Genomic DNA, 21111 nt, shown 5'->3' with positions numbered 1-21111 from the left:
GATGTGAGAAAGATGACTACCTTAGGGCTTTTTCTCTAAATATATTTAAGTAAAAAAAATCTAAAAGATGCACAGACCTTCATTCCAGCCAGTGAGAGCATGTTGTTCAGTTTATACATCCCAGACTGTACTGGTGTTGTATATAATAGGGCATCATTAAACTGAAAGTAGAAACACTTCATAGCATGAGGTAAAGGAACAAATTTTAGGTACAAAGTTATTGATAAGACTCAAGAATAAAGGAAAAATATTACCTCTTTTGTAAAAGCTCTCTGAATAAAATACTTATGTTCCGCTTATAGAAACTAGCACCACTCAGAATGTTCTACTAGAATATTATTAAAAAAGCAATTTCTAAAATACGTGCTTTCTTTCCAAGTTCTGTAGACAGATTTAATGGTTTCTGAATTCTAAATCCCACTCAAGTATTACAATTTGCCTAAATAAATAATTGAATCAATTTTTCCAAACTAGAAATGAAATAAACTAAATTAGAAAAGGAAGTAATTTTCCGGTTACACATCATAAAAGACTTTGTTTTCTATACTTGAAATGTAAAGAAGCAATACAGCCAAAGACCCCAGCAAAACCGCTATTTGAATGTGCTAATGTGCAAATGTCTCCTCCTTTCATCAAGCACTGACCCCTACCTCCTCAGGCTCATCAGAAGAGCACATGGCCACTTACCAGGAAGAATACTCGGGGCTGCATGACTTTCCGAGATAGCTTCATCAGAGTACCTTCTTTGAGAAAAACCTGATTGATCCAAACAAACACCCATTTAGTCCTACCACCATAACACAACTACAATAGACATATAATTTCCTTCTAAACTTTTTTTCCCTAGAATTTTTTTTTTTGTGGGGGTTGGGCAGACATAGCTTCCTTGTGACTTTTTTCAGCCATGGTTTCTTTTAAAACCCTGTAAGTCATTTAGGAATTGGACAAGGTTGCAGAGTTTCATAAATCCAATACTGGCCCCAGGGGCACTATGTGGTCTGAAATGTAATTGCCTCAGCGTGTACTTCATCCTGAGGCATAGCCGACATCCTGACAATGGCATTTTGTAATTTTCCTGAATTCATTCCCTAGGCCACTTTTGTGCTTTATGAGGAGCACCAAAATACCAATTTTCTTCCTCCCCTCATAATCCTCTCTTACATTACAGATTTTAAATGAAATTGTCTGTAAAGCTGTATGAGGTCAGCTAGTACTACACAATAAAATGATCCTATTTCATCAGATACCCTGTGGGGTTCCTTGCCAGTTTCCTAATTGAACTGGACTTCTTGTCACAGTGACTTAAGTCATGAATGTTTTGAATGGATAGAATAACTTAGTTGATCCAGACTGAGTCAGTGAAGAGAAACAATAACAAATACCCTATTTTCATAACAAATAAAAAAATAGCAAACTGTGCTTAAATGCATTGTATTAAATTTGTAAAACACTTACCCGTCCAGGCTGCACTATTTCATGGTGTCCACTTAAACTGTACTGAATTTGCATAAGTTTCTGGAAATTATCCTATAGAAAGAGAATGCAGAGCATATGAAGGCCTGGGCTCCCAGGTTCAAGAGTACACCAGCCACCAAGATCAGATACTTACTCCTTGCTTCATGGTGTCATTGGCGTGGTTGGCTACCTCTATAACAACAGCAAGAGCATCTAAAATATATAGGAACAGAAGGGGCATTTGGTCATTACCAATGAATTGCAACATGAAGCAATTCCAGGCGACAAGATGGCTACTTCACAGCAACCAACCACTGGAGGACCTCGATTAACTGTGTAGGCAGAAATCAGGATGATGAGATTCAGTGAGGGCAAAACCAAAGAAAAACAGGCAAAAACTGAACTTGAGGGAAAAAAATGGGCCAAAGAAAGACTCTAATGAGACATTATAGGCCGTATGTATCAATAGGATGAATGTCAGGGTTGTTGTATGCTGAGATTTGATTATCCTGTTGAAATATACAAGGATACTCATAAGGACAGGATTTCACTAAACTGCCTTGAGAGAAAGGATCTTGGGATAGGAAACCAGAACTAAAAGACACGACTATGTAAGAGGGTCTGGGGTGACCTGCCTTCTTTTAGTCTGATCCCAAGAGGGAAGAAATGCCACATGCCTACTAGACTTTAGGAAATTACATGCCTTATATTATAAGCTGGGTTATGTGGCTTCATCTGTATTTTATTCTTTTATTAACTCCTTGCCTTTAGCAAAGTATTTTTGAATGCACCAGTCTTATCATCTTTATAACTAGCTATATTAAAAAAAAATAAACAGTCTAAACTTTTTCTCCTTTTGGGCTACAGTTGTTCTCAACCCAAGGCAGCAGTGCTCCCAAAGGGACATTTGGACATGTGTAAAGACAATTTTGGGTTGTCACGTGACTGGGAGGGTCCACTAGAACCAAGGATGCCAAACATCCTGCAATACTAATTAGAAACCCACACGAAAAGGCGATCCCATACGATACGGCAGAAGCACTCCCACTGAGAAAAACTGGTGGAGTGTTCATGAGGGAACCTGCCCTCCTGAGGCTGGTGTGGCAGTGACAGAAATCATCAGTGAAAGGACAATTAAAAAAACAAGTCAATTTCTGGAAAGGGGTTGAGGGTTTGGGGCCCAGCTACTATTAATGTAACCTACCAAGAAATTCTCTTTCTAGGACCAACCTTGGGAGTTTGTACAGTCTTTAAATATAAATGTATTATTATCACCATCATTAAAGGAAAGCAGTATTTCCTTATAGAGTCCCCAACCATGTATCAGAATTTACTCTACCTGATACTCATCATGGCAAACATTCTGCTTTCTGGCCTGCTTGAATTCCCAGGGCGGCAGGGAGAAAAGCTTTAGTCTTTAACGAATGGGTGAAATGAAAAAGCTGCTGCTGTTTGGTCACCTGGATTTTCCTAGCCATTTGGTAATTCTGCTCCCCCCACGCTATCCTTTTCAGAGGCCCTGATGACTCTGTTCTTTTAACTCTTCTGCCTACCTTCCAAAGGTATATTTCTCTCATTTTCCCTCACCTTTGGGCCTTCTCCTGTACAACTGCTCACCATTTTACTGACATGCCTCCGGCCACCCAGTGCCCCTCACTGTTCACTGCTTATTCTCACCCAGTCTTTGCTGACGTGTGTAATTTCCTTTAAACAAGCTCCTCAATCTCTGGCCTTCCATTTGCTTTATCTAATAACTCACTGTTCTGAAAGGCAGACGCCCCTGGCACAGACATCTCCCTGAGGCCCTATGTGCCAAGAGCTAAAATTCTTATCTTCATGAGACAGATTCTGGTCTGAATACCCACTGCTTTCACCCACCCTTCAACTCATCTCCACCCCACTTCTCTCTAAGCAAAGCCATCCCTCTTCCAAAGGGTTCTTTACTGTTCAGTGCATTCCTGCTTTAAAGCTACCTGCTTTGTTCTTTGTCGGCCGGGAAGACTTTTCTTCAACTAGATTATATGTTCACCGAAGACAAGAAGCATGTCATATTCCCCATGCCAAACTCTTCCTTTGAAAAAAGCACCTTTAAAAGCATAATGCTTGCAAAAAGACGATGTTAGAGAAAGAAGTAAAATAACTAAGAGAATGAATAGGAATCTCTACAAAATGGGTTGAAAATGTGTTCAGCTTTATAATTGGAAAATGTAAAGGATGCATAAGAATGTAATCAAAATTCATAAAATTAATGGGCTGGACATGGACTTGTTATACACACACACACACAGAGTGGATTATCCCATGAATATCAGTGAGTCCCTTGTATTGTAGTAAGACTATTCCCTTTAAGTACAACTGGGCATGAGGGGTGGAGGGTAGTAAGGCTAATAATGCCCATTATTAAACATTCCTAGGATAATATGCTATTTTAGACATTATCACCGATTTGTTTAGTTTTGTCACTTCATGGACTCATGATTTTAAAGCCTGACAGGACCTTGCAGATCAGCCGGGTCAATCCCTTCTTTCAAAGCAATAACCATCTAGAGCAGGTGACCTTACCACAGGCAGGGGTGAGTGAGCCCTGGAGGATGAAGCTTCCTGACGCAGACCATCTCTCTCTGGAGGCAGGCTCCCATGGCCTGCTGACCCTGGGCCTCTCCTGTCCCTAGAATTTCACTGGCATCCAGCACCATTGTACCAGTTTATCTAGCTTTATTTTAATCTGCCCAAAATAGAGTTATTTTTTAAAAAAGGTTTCTTGTGAATAGAGCAGCATTTTGTACATGGCTTTGTTATATTTTTACTTTTAAGATCCAAATAAACATAATATAAAAACTTCTGTAATAAACGAGACCACAAAAGTTAAGTACCTTGAGTATCTCTGTAATCGCCAGAGTCTTCTAAAAGGTTTTTCAAATAATCTAGAAAAGGAAAAAAAATGATAGTATTTAGTACAACATAGCAGTAAGGGAAAAAAACAAAACAAAACACCAAAAAAACCCCACTTGTCTTTCTTATTCAATACTTCAGTTATTCTTGTTATTTAATATACATGGTAGTTCAATTTGTGCCAATTTTCTAAAAATGTGAAAAAATAAAGCCCTGAGATCAATTTGAAATCAGAACACAGAATAAGAGCTGGAAAGAGCCTTGGAGGTCAGATTGGTCATTTGAGATATGAGGAATCAGGTTACCGAGTCCAGGGTCTCAGCCAAGTCATACAACCTCTTCGTGGCAGGGCCAGAACTACAATAGAATCCAGGTCTCTTGATGCCCAGTTCAGCTCTTTTTACTTGAACACACGTGAAATACCTTAATCTCAAGATCAGATGTACATTTAGTACAAAATTCCAAGCACTAACAGATTGAATGCCTAAGGAACTCTAAGATTTGTCAATGTAAGAGTCTAACAATGCCCAGAACACCACAGGGAACGCAATACACTAGACCAATGATTATCAAATGGGGGTGAATTTCCCCCTAGGGGTTATGGAGAAATGTCTGGAGATATTTCTGTCACAACTGGATGGAGGGGGGCTACTGGCCTCTAGTGCGTAGAGGCCAGGGATACTGCTAAACAATCTACAAATGCACATGACAGCCCTACAACAAAGAATTACCTGGCCCAAAATGTCAATAGGGTTACAATGGAAAAGCCTGGTCTAGGTGAACATGGTCTATAAATGAGCAATGTGGTATATAGGGTTCTTATAACATGGGAAAAAAAAAAAGAGGAAATAGGTTAGTTAATAAATCTTTAACACCAAGGGATGTCATAGGATTTCAAGGCAATACTTTCTTCTCTGTTGAGAAATGTTGGATGGCTTCTTATTACCTATCAAATTAAAACAAATTCTGTTCCCTGGAATTTAAAGTCCCCCACTACATGGTCCCTATTGACTTTCTGATTTTCTCTCCTGCTAGCGCCTAACACAGGCCCTTTGTTCTTACCCAAGTCTGAGTCTGCACAATTCCTTAAACACTTCCCATGTGTTCTCAGGCTCCATACTTTGTGCCTAATGTTCCCTTTTTTCTGAATCCTTTCTCTGTCTCTGCATATGAAAGTTCTCATATTCTTCAAGGCTCCTCTCAAATTCCTCCTCTCCTACCAAACTTTTTATTTGAAAGAAATTGTCTCTCCCTTTGAATGACGCATTACATGACAGCTACTCACTTTATGCCTTCTACCATTTTCTTTTTCATTTGACTCAAAGCTCCTTGTGGGCAGGACCCACGTCTGATTCATCTTTCTCTCTCTCATAGCACTGAGCCAGTGCCTTTGCATACAGGGGATGAGAAATGCTTAGAATAAAAAAATAAATGATTTTTTAAGACACGATTGTGTCTTAGTTTAGATAAAAAGTAATGAAGGCTGAAACCAATCCTAATGCCAGTGGGAGTTGAGACAATGAAATGCGGAAAGGCATATTAAGAGACTGAATGCCTTTTTATCAGACTCAATCTCCATTTAGCAATATTATGAAATATATCATTTCATCCCATGGATTTATGAAGTCATGCTGAAAGGCACAAAGAGCATCTTAGTTGTGAGTGCCAGCTTTTCAAGCTTAACAGATGACACAAATGCATACACCCAAGTGCTGAAACTCTGGACATCTTCAAGAGCGTGATCCAAGAACCTGTGTGAGTCTAGACATGCACATTATAAATATCCAGCCCTGGCAGGAAGCCAGTGAGATACTGTATGTGATGACATGAGGCTTCCATGCACACAGCATAGTTTCAGTCTTGTCAAAGACCATCACTAGCAATTTAGAGCTTAAAGTAATGTGAACACAGGAGTTGGAGAGTTTGCTTCCAATCCAATAGGTAATAAAACCACACAAATTAACAAAATACACTGATTATACATTCCACTTAGCTTTACCTGGAGGTGAAAACTTAACCTAATCTCACTCTGACCCCACTCAGAATGTATTCCATATGTGAGCCGTGCTTGGTGAGTCCAAATATTTAACTTTTCCGTGAGAGTGACAGAGTTGGGGGGAAAAACTTAGTTGTCTTCTTCGATGTTCTCAATGTCCAGGCTACCTCATTAATCAAAGCAATGCTCCTTAAAGCCTCTAGGTAGCTGAAGAGTAAGGAAAGGCAAGCAGATTTACCTAAGTACCAGATTAATCCCAAATTCCTATTCTGTCTTCAATTCTTGTTCGTTAATATGGAAGTATACCGATGCAAACTGAGGCGTTTCTCTAAACCCAGAGAGCTCACTGGAAGATGTACGTATTAGGAAATCTTGACCTCAGAACCCCTGTGCCGAACCTGATAAGCGTCTGAGTTGCATTTCCTTTCCTTGTATTCAAGTTTAGCTGCTACCCGCCAACCTGAGCTTTCAGGAACAGAGTGGAAATAAACAAACTGGCTCCCACCACTAAGACATTGCAAAATCAGGCTATTAATCAAGGAGGTAATGGAGTGAGGTTTATTTTCCTTTCCAATTAAAAAAAAATCTTAAAATTCAATTTTTCAAAATTAAATTTTAGAAATTCAACTTTCCAACATATCCATCCGTCCATATTTTCAGAGTATCTTGTGTGGTGCATACTTTTGAGAACTTTTACTTTTCCAAGGAAGACAATGCCTCAGTTAAGAATGACTCATTCATTGCCTTAACTGCAGAATGAGAAGAACATGATGGATCACCCTCTGAGTCAGAGGGGAGGAGCAGTGAAACTATCAGGTGCCCCAGTGACTGTTAGAACTCAGGTGAAACCCGGGGAAAGAGACCAGACAGACACGCCTGTATTGGTCATCGGGAATTGTTTATTGTGTACCATTTAGCACCTAGTATCCTACAAGAGCTTCGTTTTTTAAAAAACTGAGGAGGAGAGCAGAGTGGTCAACTGAAATCGCCATATTAGACTTATAGTATTCTATGACTTTTCTGCTTCTGCTAAACTAAATAAAACATTTTTCAAAAATTCACTAATAAAAAATGCCTGAAACGCTGCTGAGGTTATTTCTATCAAAGGAAAACAGGCTGGTGCAGCAAGCATGGGCACTACAAAATGTACTTTGTGGCCACCAGGTGGCATCGTTGATTAATAAAAATTAATTAAACCTTCTCTTCAAGAGAGCAGCCTCATGGACCCTAAGTGAAAATAAGAATGAGGACCCAACAAATACTGTATCTTGTTAGAGGTCTAAGTTTTCTATCCATGTGCTCCTACTATGTAGGCCTCACCACCCATGTTTACATAAGTAACGAGTAATTAATAACTTAAAGCAGAAAGCTACTCAGAAGTAGTTAACCTTTCCTTAAAATGAGTCATCTGTGGGAATCTGGGGCTTTTTAATTCAACAACACCCAGTCAGGTTCCTGGACTGTGTGCTGAGAAATGGTGATGGCAGAGAGCAGAGGAAAGGAGTGTCTAGGACAGGTACAGTTCAAAGTCCAGTGTTTTGAATTTGAGGACATCATGCTTTGTATTATCCAGATTTCTTCTTTCCTCCCTAAATATGCAATTATATTAGCAACACATACAGAACTATGGAATCCAAAGAAAAGTAAGTCTAACCAATAAGCCTGTTTAGCAAAGTTTCAAATTTTAAAAGAAGCAAACCTAAAATTAACCTGACTTGTAAAATGAAGTACCAATTATCTTAAATACCAAAGATAAACATCAATGTCAAGCTGTAAGACATACTGCTGCCATCCATCCTCAAGGTAGCTTGGTCAGGAGCCCCTGGGAGTGAGAAGATTCTTACTCTCTTAGTCCAACGGTGACTAGCCAGAAGCATGTGATTTTGGCCACGCCCTGTAGCATATCTTTGTGTCAGTGTCCTCGTACATAAAATAAGTAGGCTGGACCAGACTGGAAAACTGTAATGTTTCTCATTCTAAAGTATCCTGAAGCATATTTTAAAAAAAATTCTAAGATGCATTATAGTAAATTTGGAAAATTAAATAATGAAGAAAACTCAAACCATGAGCACCTCTCTAAAATTACTTATAAAGTATGTCCACCTGTTTTTATAAATGCTTGATTTTACTTACTTCAGTAACATATAGGCTGTTATAGCCTGATGTGAGCCCATGATTTGGAGACTCTTTAGCAAGAGTTAGCTTGTTAGATCTTTGGCAAGTCCCAGCAACAGAAGCATTTGGTTACTTGCAGGGAATCTGAGTCAAATCTATACTGAGAATCGGAAAAAGAATGGCTTTGTGGTAATGTCTACGGGCAGAATTCAGGGGATCTGCAACCTAGGATGAGCAAAAACAAACAACTTCACTAACCTCTAAGTGAAACATAGATTCTCGTTCCATTAGGAACAGAGGCAACAAATCACAGTATTATCAATGATAGCAGTGACTTTGTCACCACAGAAATCACGTCTTTTTTGTTTCGCATGACAGTTGTTGCCGACAGCTCAAAATACTGTTTACTCTCACTACTACTTCAAAATCAGGGCAGTCATGAGGTCCACCACTCGGTCCTCTTATTTAATACATTACTAAAGAAGCACATGTATTATTGTGTCACACTTCAAAACTATTTTAATAACTGTATTTCAGCCCATTGGTTTCCTTTTAATCTTATGTGTTTTATCCTGTAAGTTAAAAAATTATTCTGAGAAGAGATCCATAGGCTTCACCAGATTGCTAAAGGGATCCAGGCACAGAAAAGGTTAAGAACCCCTGTTCTAAAGAGAAAGTGAGACTACATTTAAAAACTATAATTTAATAGAATAGGCAGATAAAATGTACTTTCCTCTTATATCCTAAAATCCTTCCACAGTATTAAAATATTTCATGGATATAATTTATTAAATACCATCTCTCAAAACACCTTGTTTACAACTATAATTAAAAATGAATTGTAAGAGAACAAGAACTGAGCTAATTACAAGAATCCTGAATATTATCTCACACACGCACGCACGCGCGCGCGCGCGCGCACACACACTCACATACACTCACACACACACACACACACCCCATTTCACAAGGATGGGACTGCTTTATATCAGGGCCTTTGGGTTCCTCAGAAACTAAATTCCTTGGCTACTGTCCAGGATAACCCCACCTTTCATCAAGTTCTGTCCCAGAGAAAGTGTTAGAATGACTTTTGATGTAAACAATTAGCCCTGGGTTTTAAAACAAATACTTGCTTGCCAAGCAGAAGTTTTGTTTTTCAGTAAGTGTGTTTTAAAAATCATGCATTAATTTGATTCTGATCTTTTTATGGATCTGCTTATTAGCCTATTCATGGCTCAAATTTATAACTTCAGGACACTAGAACAGATGTTTTTAATATCGTATTTTCTACCAACATGGGAAATCCTGGATTTCTAAAACCTAGAGGGAGTTAATACCATCCCAAACTAAAGGCAAAGATTACAGGAAAAGTAATATAATATGCTGTTAAAGTCACTTATAACATAACATAAATATTTTGAGCGAGATCAAAGAAACTACCTGACCAAATTTAATCAAAGTTCAAAGGACTGTTTTTTTCTAAATGTGTAAGTGGAAAAGGTATTTCAGAGGAATTTTTAAATTTTATTTTTCATTATATTTTCTCCACTATGATCCTCAATGATTCGACCTGTTTCAATACCAATGTAGTAACTTTCCACAAACAAAAGTTTTTTTATGGAAAGAAATTTATACTGCATATAAGAGACAAAACAAAATCTAAAAAAGATATATGATAATCTTTGATGATATCTGGATGGCAGAAGATGAAGAATGACTTTAAACATTTTTTGTATAGTACTTACCTATTTTTAATAGGCACAGAAGATCTCTTCAAAAAAAACAGGTGACCCTTACAAAAATAAATCCTCAGAATATCCTCACTCAAACAAGTGAGAAGATCAATACAATTTTTTAGGACTTGAGAAGATGAAGGGCGTGGAAGAGAAGGACCGTAAGCTCCATAGGAAGAGGGACCACTGCTGTGTTATCCACCAGAGTATACAGGTGTCAGCTCAGGGCCAGCCATATAAATGTTTGTGGAGTGAATCAGTGATGGATTAACAGAGGAGAGAATCTGGCCTTGAAGTAGATTTCAGGAGACAGTAAGAAACCTACTGCAGCCAGAGCAAAGGAAAATAAGGTTTGGGTAATTTGGGGTTATACCGTACGGTCTTTATACCGTGGATAAATAACTTTTTTGGTTTTTGTTTTGTTTTTCTAAAATAGGACTTTTATTTTTTAGAGCAGTTTTACATTCACAGCAAAATAGAGCTTTCCATATGTGTCCTGCCCCCACACATGCATGATCTACCCCTTTATCAATAGCCCTCACCAGAGGGGTATACTTGTTACAATGGATGAGCCTGCACTGACACAGCATAATCACCTCAAATCCATAGTTTACATTAGGGTTCACTCTTGGTGTGTTACATTCTACGGATTTGGACAAATGTATAATGTCGTGTCCATCATTATGGCAGGATAAGTACGTCTTCAATTTTCCTAATAAGCAGAATAAAAGCATGTCTATGAAATAATGTGTGTGTGTGTGTGTGTGTGTGTGTGTATATATATATATATATATATATATATATATATATATATATAAAATCTTCTCCCAGTTTCTGGCACAAAGCTTCTAAAACCCTTGTAATTTTCTAAGTGATAAGAGCACTGGGAATGTCTTTTTTTCTAATATTAGGTCTTTGATCCTAGTTCTGACACAGAGCTCCTAAATCCCTTGGACTTTCTTAGGTGATAGGAGTGTCTTTTGATCTAATGAGGTGACTCTTGGTGGGATCTGGAATAGCTCCTAGATAGCAGACTAGAGGCTGGTCACCAGAAAGACCGAGCCATAATTAGAAGCTTAGAACTTTCAGCCCCTCTTCATCCTACAAAAAGGGGCGAGGGGGTAGAAGTGGAGTCAATGGCAGATTGGGCCTACATGATGAAGCCTCCAAAATCCCAAGGTACGGCTTCTGGTGAGCTTCCACTTTGCTGACCATGGGAGGCACTGGGAGAGTGGCGTGCCTGGGGATGGTGGGAGTGCCGTGACCCTTCCCACACATCTCGCCCAGGTCCTTCTTCCATCTGGATGTTTACCTGCATGCTTTATCATACGCTTTTATAATAAAACTGGTAAAAGTAAATAAGTGTTTCCCTGGGTTCTGTGAGTTATTCTAGCAAATTATCGAACCCAAGGTGTGTATCATGGGAGCCCAGATTTACAGCTGGTCAGTCAGAAATACAGGTGACAACCTGGAACTTGCGCTTTGGCAGCTGAAGTAAGGGGGGAAGGGCAGCCTTGTGAGAGTGAGCCCTTAATCTGTAGGACTTGACACTATCTCCAGGTAGACAGAATGGCGTGAAAGTAAAGGGAAGACACAGGTGTGTGTTTTTTCTTTATGGTATCCTTGGGAAAGAAATGAACTGATGGTGTGCCAGGCCACCTGAGGGAGTGATCAGAGGTGGCAGAGACAGTAGGAAGACACTGCCACAGTTCCGTGTGAGTTTAGAAAGGCCTGGCCTGGAGCCTAACAAGGGAAGTGGAACAAGCAGGAAACAGAGGCAGAGGAAAACTGGCCAGGGACGAAAGATGAGGAAAGGGAAGTATTTCAGAGACCTCTCCACAATTCTGTGTGTGGGTAACTGGAAGATTATTTTCACTCATACAAGCAATTTATTCATCCATCCATTCATCCACCCACCCACCTACCCACCCACTAAACATTCGTTGGCACCACTGCATAGGGCTTCTCAACCTTATAAAAAAGAACACCGTTTATTTCCCTAAACCTTTAGTTTATTGGGTCCCTGTTGTGTGCCAGAATCTATGTCAGACACTAAGTCAGGATTATAAAGACAGTCTTTACCCTGAAGAGATGAGGAAGAAGGAAATAAGCAGTACTAAAAAAAAATGCTGCTTCTGGCAATGTCTGTCTCTTTTCTTTCATTGCTTCCTCACTACTGCCCCAAAATTCCCATTTCTACCTCCAAGAAGGTTCTGGAACCCACACATGTTAAAGATCTGGCTTGATCAACTGGCCTTGAGTAGCCATAATAAAGGGAAAATTTACAAGTTTTTCGGCTTAAATTAAAAAAAAAATCATTTTATTTTTTGTTGCTGTTGTTTTAAGAATTCTAATCTTAAGCATTTCATTACACAGCATATGCCTTTTCTTTGATCCTATTTTAAGTTGACTTAAAAAAAATACTACCAAGAATTGAGTTAGCAGTTTGCATGACAATGAAGGAGGAGCTAGCCTAAGTAAAATACCCAACACAAAACCCAAATGATGTCCTGAAGAACTCAGGCGAGACAATAGGACGGTTGTTTGAAAAGCAGGGGCAGGCCTGCTGGATCTGGGAATTTCCATCCACCTTTGTGTAAGAAAACATTCCAAGAGAAGCTCTCTTATCTGCCTCATCTCTGCATTTCTCAATCTTCCCCTCCCAAGAAACCAAGCAGACACAAATCTACTAACACTGAGTCAGGCAGGCATCTTCCCCTTTTCCCTGGAACTCATTAATAAATCAAAGTTGTTAGGAGTTGCCTCAAACAGTCTTGACTCCTCTCTCTCTGCTCCAGTACTTGGATTTACTCCAAATTCTAAAATGGAAATAAGAGTACTTACCTCATAAGGTTGTTCCAAGGATTAAATCATTGAGCTTGTTTATCCAACATGAGGACGCAGTTAATTAACATGTTTGAATAGATGCCAACTTAAGATTTAAAATCCAATTTCTAAAAATCTAAGTGACTAGACAGGGGCACTTCTATAGCAACAGTAGAAATATCTTGCAAAAGTAGGGAGCAATTAGAACATCACAAAAGATAAGCACTGGAAATGAGAATTTTAAATAAAAATAAAACCAACTCTTAGAATCAAACCCTGTATTTCCTTAGGGTTATATGACCATAGGTGCTTTAACTAATACTAATTGTGTTGCCTCAGGCAGGAAATTTCACCTCTCTGGATGTGTCTTTCATTGAGGAGAGAATATCTCTGAAATTCTCTATCTCAATGTTTCCTTTAGGCTATAGATATTTTGGTTAAAGAGATGTTTTAAACCTAGCTTAAATCCAACCAAAATTATTTCCTGAACAGTTTCCAAGGTATCCAAAACTGACCCAGATATATTGGAGTTCACTAAATTATTAGTAAAAGACTCACTCCTTGACCTTAACAATTAAAGAATTTGACCTTATAATCAAATTAAGGAACCAGTATTCAAATCCTATAAATATTCGCACATTCACAAAGCATCAAATAAATATTTACTAAGTCACATTGCACTGATACTAAGGGTCAAGGAGAACTGGAGTAATCAGAGATGGCTTCAAAGGGAATGGGGGACATCAGGTCAGGTTTGGAGGAAGCATGTGAACCAATGGAAGAAAAGGCACAGGACAAAGAATACGCAGTCTATGGTATTTCTTTACAAAGTCCATGTTCTTTCTTTAATTTCAGTCCTGACTTTTCAACCTTGAACAAGACATTTATCACCTTTACCCTTCAATAAATCCAAAATTACTGAGGGTTTACTATATATAATATTGAGCATCATTTAAATAATGGAGATTTTCCAATTTAAGAAAGGGGAAAACAGCTTTAAGATTAAACAAGAAAACAGCTCAAAACTAAAAATAACCCCAAGCTCACATTATATTGGTTATAAAACAAATAAAACCTGTTCTTCTAAAGAGAATTTTTAAAACTTGCTTTTGCTATTTCACCATTAATCAATTAAAATCAAACTCAGCATGAAAGCTAAATTCAATAAATGTGTCACTTTTTTATGTAGATCAGTCACAATGTGGGAAAAAAATATTTTTACATGAAAATCTCAGGACCTTGTTCCGTCCTCTCAAAATCATAGCTTTTAAAACCACAGTTGTCTTTTGCCACTAAAAACAGTACTTCATTCAACAGCTGTAGAAATAGCCTAAGCCATTCAATAGCTCATTTTTGATACAGCATTGAATTTATCTAGCAAAAACACAACGCATGCATGGGTACTTCCTTTTGTCCTGTGTATTCTAAATCTCAGCCAAAAGCAGAGGAAAGAAAGTACAGATGGACAGGATATCCTCAAATTCTTTGGTTTGCCTTATGTCATTCCAGAGAGAAATCTAGTGCCCGATTCACAGTCAGAAATTCACATTAACTAGGAAGACCTAGGGTAGCCAGTCCTGGGGTTGAAAAGCACGCCTTCTTCATCAGCAGCTTGTCTTGCAACTAGGCAAGCTTGGAAGGCAGGAAGCTTTGCCTAAAGGGAAATCAGGAAATCCTGGCTTTCCAGGATTATCTACTTCATTCAGTAGAGCTCTTGGTTTAAGAGAAAGGGATTCAGTTAAAAATAAAAGCACGCACTCCATTTCTTAAGAACACTAATACAAACTAAGTACCTTAAAATCTATGTACATAAAATTACAACAGATTGAATTTAGAGGTGTAGTGGCATTTCAATGTGTTTGTCCATTTTGACCAAATTCTTAATGCACATTATGTATGTTATGTTAAGTCACTGTACATCCAACAGATTTCAGCAAACAGCCCCGAGGACCTAGTAGTACGTGATGGCTACTATGTTTGGTACTGAGACTATACTAGCTTTTTTTGTGATGCAACACCACATAATCTCTAAAAGCCTGTTATTTCATCTATGTAAACAGTGTGATATATGCATGTCTATGGTGATGATTTAGAGAGCCAGTGAATATAATAAAGTCCTAAGCACAATGTGTGCCTTCACTCAAATCACAGCTTTTTAAAAATTTATTTTCTTCCTTTTTTTTTCTTTTTACAATTACAGAGGAAACCGGACACATACAGCCTTATAATCCTGAAGCTCACTGTCAAGGAGAAGATATCGAAAACAATGACCAGACCTAGAGATGATGATATAATGATCATGATGATGATACGGATGCGGATACCGCTACTACTACTAATAGCAGCTAGTACTTACTTAGAATACACTATGACCACACAGTATTTCAAGCTCATAGCTCATTAGTCAATCCCTATAACAACCCTCTGAAGTGAATAAGGCCATGATAGTTGATATACGTATATGTGAGAGTGACCCTCTAAACCTCATTCTTGAGCTGGGAAAGTACCTGCTTGGGGTTAATAATATTAATCCGGTAAAATGATGCAGGGTTGTGGAGTTGGGGTGATGGTAAAAGAAGTTCTGAGCAAAAGGAATTAACGTGTACGAATGCCCAGAGCAGAGAATGCGCACAAGGATGACAAAAGAACTAAAAGAAGTTCAGTTCAGGCAATGTGTATGCGAGGTTCTAAGCAATCTATAAATCCATATACTACTAGGTAAAGGTGTTACTGGAGTGATGGAAAAAGAGAGGCAAACTGCCAGAGACGCCCACCTGTCAGCAGCAGCCTGTACTGGGGGATCCTCTGAACAGGCTTGAGCAGGTAGTGCTTGAGGGCCAGATTAGCACAGCGCGGGCTTATCTAAAAGGAAAAGACATCCGATGATGTAAACACAAGCGTTTTTTTCTAAAAAGCAAGGGTCCCCGATTCAGGTGTCCAGGAAGCCAGACTTTAAATAGCCAGCAGCTCTGGAAGGAGATTCATGTAAAAGCTCCCTTTATTTTAAGGTACAGCTGTGATGCTGAGAGTGAAACCAGGGCTGATTCATATATAGCCCACCCTCTCCTGTAGGTAGGTTTCTGATATCACGACTCGTTGGGAAAAAACTTGTTCACAGCCTTCTCACAGAGGGTGGCAGAGGCAGTCTGCCTTGTAAGCCAATTAGAGCCCATCCTACTCAGCAGCTGCCAGTTAGAAGAGCATTTGCTAATGTATTCATAAACATAAACAAACTCCTCCACCAAGAAGGAAATGCATGATCCTTAAAAGAAGGTGGCGGAAATAGAACCACTGGGAACTGGATTCCAATAATAGGCAGAGCCTATCAATGTACTCGGAACAACAGGTGGTTCTGGAGAGAACTGCAGAAATTAAAGATAACCTGAAAAGCAGCTTTGCACCTGTTCTCTAATAAGCCTGCAGAATGCAAAATTCTTTCTCAGGTGACTCGCTGTAAAAGACAGCCCCCAAATCACAGTGTATATAGGAACATTTGATCTGGAACCATTTTGACTTGACTACACAGATATTTGATTCTGCTTTGAAAGCTCTTTTCCTTCATATGTACAACAAACGCTTCTGCCCATTCCCGAGCTTCACCCCATTCTCTATCACAGGAGTTTACTGTGAGGTAGCATCAAAACAGCCAAATTAAAATGTCCCTCATGCTAAGACGGCATGAGCTTCTTACACCAGCTCCAGAGTCTGGTACACAGGATACTTATGAAATTAGAATGATAATGTATGTTAAGAAAGCATCTATCATGCAAGCATCATTAATCAAGACAGGGAACTTTCCTGTCTTACGTTCTCTTTCGCTGCCAAGGCAACAGATTCCACAGCTATATATTTCACACTTCCTTTCTTAATAGCATGAAGACATCAGCAGAGAGGTAAAGGAGAAGAACAAAAGACTACAAACAATTTAAAAGTTTAATCACTTGTCTACTGTGTAAATTAGAAATCAGCAATAGCTTAATATGTCTAAAACTTTTCTAGATTTGTGTGGCTGGAATTCACTCATATTTTTAGTTTCAAAACAGAAATAATCAATAAAATATATATTAACCTTCATTTTACCCAAAATTGGGGAAGGGGACTTAAGGAAAATTTTAGTTAAAAACTAATTTTTAAAAAGATGCATTATGTCATTTTATCATGAATCAAACCAGGCGTGTACCCTCATAGCTTTGAGTCAAAACACAAAGCTTTGGCAATAAACATGGTGTTCATTTTTCATAACTTTCACATTAAAACTTGTTATTTATTTATCTAAAGGGAAAGAAATTATATTTCCCATCTATCATTGTAGATTGGTTGTTAGAAGAAAAAAAGGAAAGGTTGAATTAAAAATAAAAACTGGTCCTTAGAGTAGTCAAATTCATAGAGACAGAAAGTAGAATGGTGGGTGCCAGAGGCCGGAGGAAGCAGAAAATGGGGAGTTGTTCAATGGGTATAGCTTCAGTTTTGCATGGTGAAAACAGTTCAGCAGATTGAATGCATAACGAAGTAAATGCATTCAATACTACTGCATGTACACTTAAAAACAGGATGGTCAAGTTTTATTTTATGTGTATTTTACCACAAATTAAAAAAAAAGAGAGAGAGAGACCCATTATAATATTCCAATGTGTAACGGATTTTCAAAATTAAATCTTGTAGACACTGAGTTCTCACTATTTAATTTGTTCAATTCCCTCTTTGATTTTGAAGGGATTATATTTTACTGTCTTTTTGTTTGCAAGGTTTATTTTCAATGACTACAAATTATTAAAGTTTTAAAAGCAAACAAACAAACAAAAATGTTCAACATTAGATGGTTAACAAAAATACCTCAAATTCTCTAACAACAGCAGCGAAACCCGGGTTTTTCTTGCACTGCTCATCCAGCAAAGCTATATTCTTATCAAATTCTTTGATGTATGTGGAATACATTTTCAGATATGGTCCCTTCTTTACAAAAATATCAGCAATTTTTTGTTGTTCCGTCCTAAGGATAGAGAAGCGATACATAAAAATATAAAAAGACAGTCATTAATGTATCCAAAACATATCCAAAGAGCAGATTCCCATGTCCAAGCCATCTTTTTTCCTCTTCTTGTGAAACATATCCCCAAATGCCTACTTTTCACCGTTTCCACTGCCACCATCACATCTTTCCTGGACTCTGCCAGAAAGATGGTCTCCCTTCTTCCACCATCTCATTCTTCTGTGCGGCCAGAGTCTAGAAACGGGTATCAAATACCAAACTCCTTACCTGGGCTTACAAAGACCCACAGGAGCCACTGTTCCTACCTCTATGACCCATCTCACCCACTCCCTCTTGCTTATTACTCTCCAAACACACTTGCCTTGTTCATATTCTTCTGACATACAGAGTCCATTACCATTTTGAAACTTTTACTAATGGTTCCACATGCCTGGAAATATGGAATGCAGGTTGCCCCTCCTTTTTGTTCAGATGTCAGTTTAAATGCTCTGCCTTCTTAGAGAGCCTTCCTTGGCCACCCAATCTTTATTCACTAGCACATCACTCTATTTTAAGTCCATGCGGATCAGAAACTGCTATCTCACTTTTTTTTTTTTTGTATATTTGTCTGGTGCTTCTCCCACTAAAATATCTGTTCCATGAGACATGTCTGTTTTGTGTGTTGTGATTCTCCTTGCATGCTTAGAGTGCTGACTAGGACACAGTAGGCATTCAAAACCTTGTTGAATGCAGAAATGAAAAATTTTAATCAATCGTTATGAAAAGCCAATGTAAAAATAAATGTTACTTCAGAAAGTCTATTAAAACCAAAGAATGTCTTAATTCAAAGACCCAAGAGAAAAATATTTTAATAAGTAGAAAATATCTTATCCAAGGATTAGAAAAATTTTGTCAGTATATAATAAGCATAGCTTATTATAGAATTGTTTTAACTGTCCCTTAAGTTAGTCTATCTCTTAGGAATGCTGACTATTTTAACACAGAACATCTATAGATCTAAATTTGAGAAAGCTTTTAGTACAAGCAAAAAATATATTTAAGCCTCCACTTGCTTGCATAAATATGCACATTTTAAAAGCCAATTCCCGATTAAATTTTTTTTTCTTTTTTAAAGATTTTTATGGGGGATTGGGGGGATGGGAACAGCGCTGGGGAATTGGGGGAAGGGGCACAGACAAGTTGCTCTCCTTTTGTTCTTCAGTCTACTTGTGGAGGATGTTGCTTCACTGGCCCAAGTTGGCACCATCATTGTGCTCTTCCCGGGCGAGGCAGATTAGTCGCCGGCTTCTGGACGGCGGCTCACGCTGGCTGCTGGCTACATGGTAGCCCATGGCAACCCACTGCCACAGGGGCTGCAGCCTACGCCCGTCGCTGGGGACTCACGGCAGCCCAGCTCCAGGTTGAGCTGTTGTTCAGCATCTTAGCTGTGGAGGGCAGTGTCACTGGCCCTCATATGTGGGATCCGAACCGGGGCCCTCTGGCGTCCCAAGCCAGTTCTTAACCATCGCGCCACTCGGCCGGCCCAATTCTGATTAATTTTTAAGATAATTTTTTATAAGAATGATGAAGTATGTACAGGAATTCTTTGTAAATATTATTTTATTTCTACTGTGACTTTAAAAACTACCTTTTAGTCATTCCTCAGTCCTTAACTCCGGGTTATTTTATACTTAAACTGCAGCTAAGTATTAATTGCTTATCTAGCATATTTTCCCAACAAGCAAAGGCATGTTTCCAAAACAAGCAGTGGTATTTTCCTGGATTATATAAAAAGAGAGCTTGGAGGGAAACAGTGATCATGAAAGTATGTAATACTGTTTTGTCATTCAAATCTTTTTGGGTTCCCCATGAACTTCAACAATTAATTTAATCCCCTATACCAAACTTTCTACATATTTCCAAAGCTGTCACCAAAGTTTCTACTTATTTTCTACAGCTGTTAATCTTTTGGTATGCTTTTCCTGTTCTGAAATCTACAGCATCTACAATGATGTCAGACACATGTAAATTTTCTGAACCAACCAAACCAATCATCAAATTATCTCAATGAATGGCCACTTTTCCAAAATGTAAAGGGAGTTTCAGGACTTGAAGCTCCAAAACAGACAAGACATTTACAATGTTTTCTAATGGGAAAATAGCAACTAGACTCTGTCAATCTCAAAAATCTTGATGACCAAAAGTCACTTAAAAAGTTAAATTGGCTGATTATAGGCCCTTCTTGTTTTGAAGGCAGCATTACCAAAGCATTTTCACATTTACAGTACTGAACAGAGTATACCAAGGTTGTGGATTTGGACCATCTAAAATGATCAATCTATGGGTAAACGCTAAGAAAATTCAATATACTGAAACGACTCAATGTAAGGAACAACACCTCTCCTTATGACCTCACTGAAAACTGGGAAAGCTGGTCAGTCCATTTTTACCAGTTCGCCATTCGTTCCTCCAGCTCCTTCAGGAGATCCCGGTTGAGCTCATACAGCTGAGGCAAGTAGTACAGGATCTGATTTAGGGTCCGGTCCTCAATCACTGGTTTCCCAAGTTGCCTGGAAGCATGGGCTACCGCATCCCGGAAATCCTATTACAATACAGAGGAGGAAAAACAACATGCACACACATATAACTTGATAAAAAGCTTTTTTCCCTAGTCACCTTCTACCCTAAAACAATATAAATGGCAAAACTGTATTTCTCTTTTAAACTACAAATTGAAAAGTATCCACTTCCTCCTATCCCACTTACCAACACTGGAAATTAAAAACAAAGAAGTGCCTGGGGTAGATATTTGGTTTTAAAACAAGATTGTGTGATATTTCTCTTAAATCCTTTAGTGTGATCTCCAAACTTAGCAATTATACCAAGGGGGAGTCTAGAAATTGTATTGCAACTCTAAATAGTTTCTATGGTTATTTCAGTACTGCTATATGAAGACAATCCATTTCTTTTCAAAGTCCCTGGGACATCTTACCTAATTTTATTTTGGAAAAGGCCCTTTGTGCACTTTCGGTAATCATTTCCCAACAACTGGAGCATTCTAGGTGAGATATGTAAAGGGTGGCACATTTTTTTTTTTAGCTGAGCCAATCTGCCACCTGTTGGCA

The 21111-nt window shown here is 38.5% G+C and overlaps 1 protein-coding gene across 3 annotated transcripts in view; it reads right to left on the bottom strand.

The window, feature by feature from the left end:
- FGD6 (FYVE, RhoGEF and PH domain containing 6) overlaps positions 1-21111 on the bottom strand; it is a 101187-nt gene that overhangs the window by 22260 nt on the left and 57816 nt on the right. For all 3 annotated transcript variants that reach the window (XM_019641735.1, XM_019641737.1, XM_019641736.1), the window contains exons 6-13: positions 20437-20588; positions 17851-18007; positions 15792-15879; positions 4329-4379; positions 1610-1668; positions 1456-1527; positions 688-756; positions 78-161 (exon numbers count right to left, since the gene is read on the bottom strand). In XM_019641735.1, coding sequence (XP_019497280.1) covers positions 78-161; positions 688-756; positions 1456-1527; positions 1610-1668; positions 4329-4379; positions 15792-15879; positions 17851-18007; positions 20437-20588 — 732 coding nt within the window. The remainder of the gene's footprint in view (positions 1-77; positions 162-687; positions 757-1455; positions 1528-1609; positions 1669-4328; positions 4380-15791; positions 15880-17850; positions 18008-20436; positions 20589-21111) is intronic.

The sequence above is a fragment of the Hipposideros armiger genome, unplaced genomic scaffold (assembly GCF_001890085.2).
Source record: "Hipposideros armiger isolate ML-2016 unplaced genomic scaffold, ASM189008v1 scaffold_63, whole genome shotgun sequence".
Classification (NCBI taxonomy): Eukaryota; Metazoa; Chordata; class Mammalia; order Chiroptera; family Hipposideridae; genus Hipposideros; species Hipposideros armiger.
Note: the sequence above shows the minus strand (reverse complement) of the source record. Positions and strands in the feature narration are given on the sequence as shown.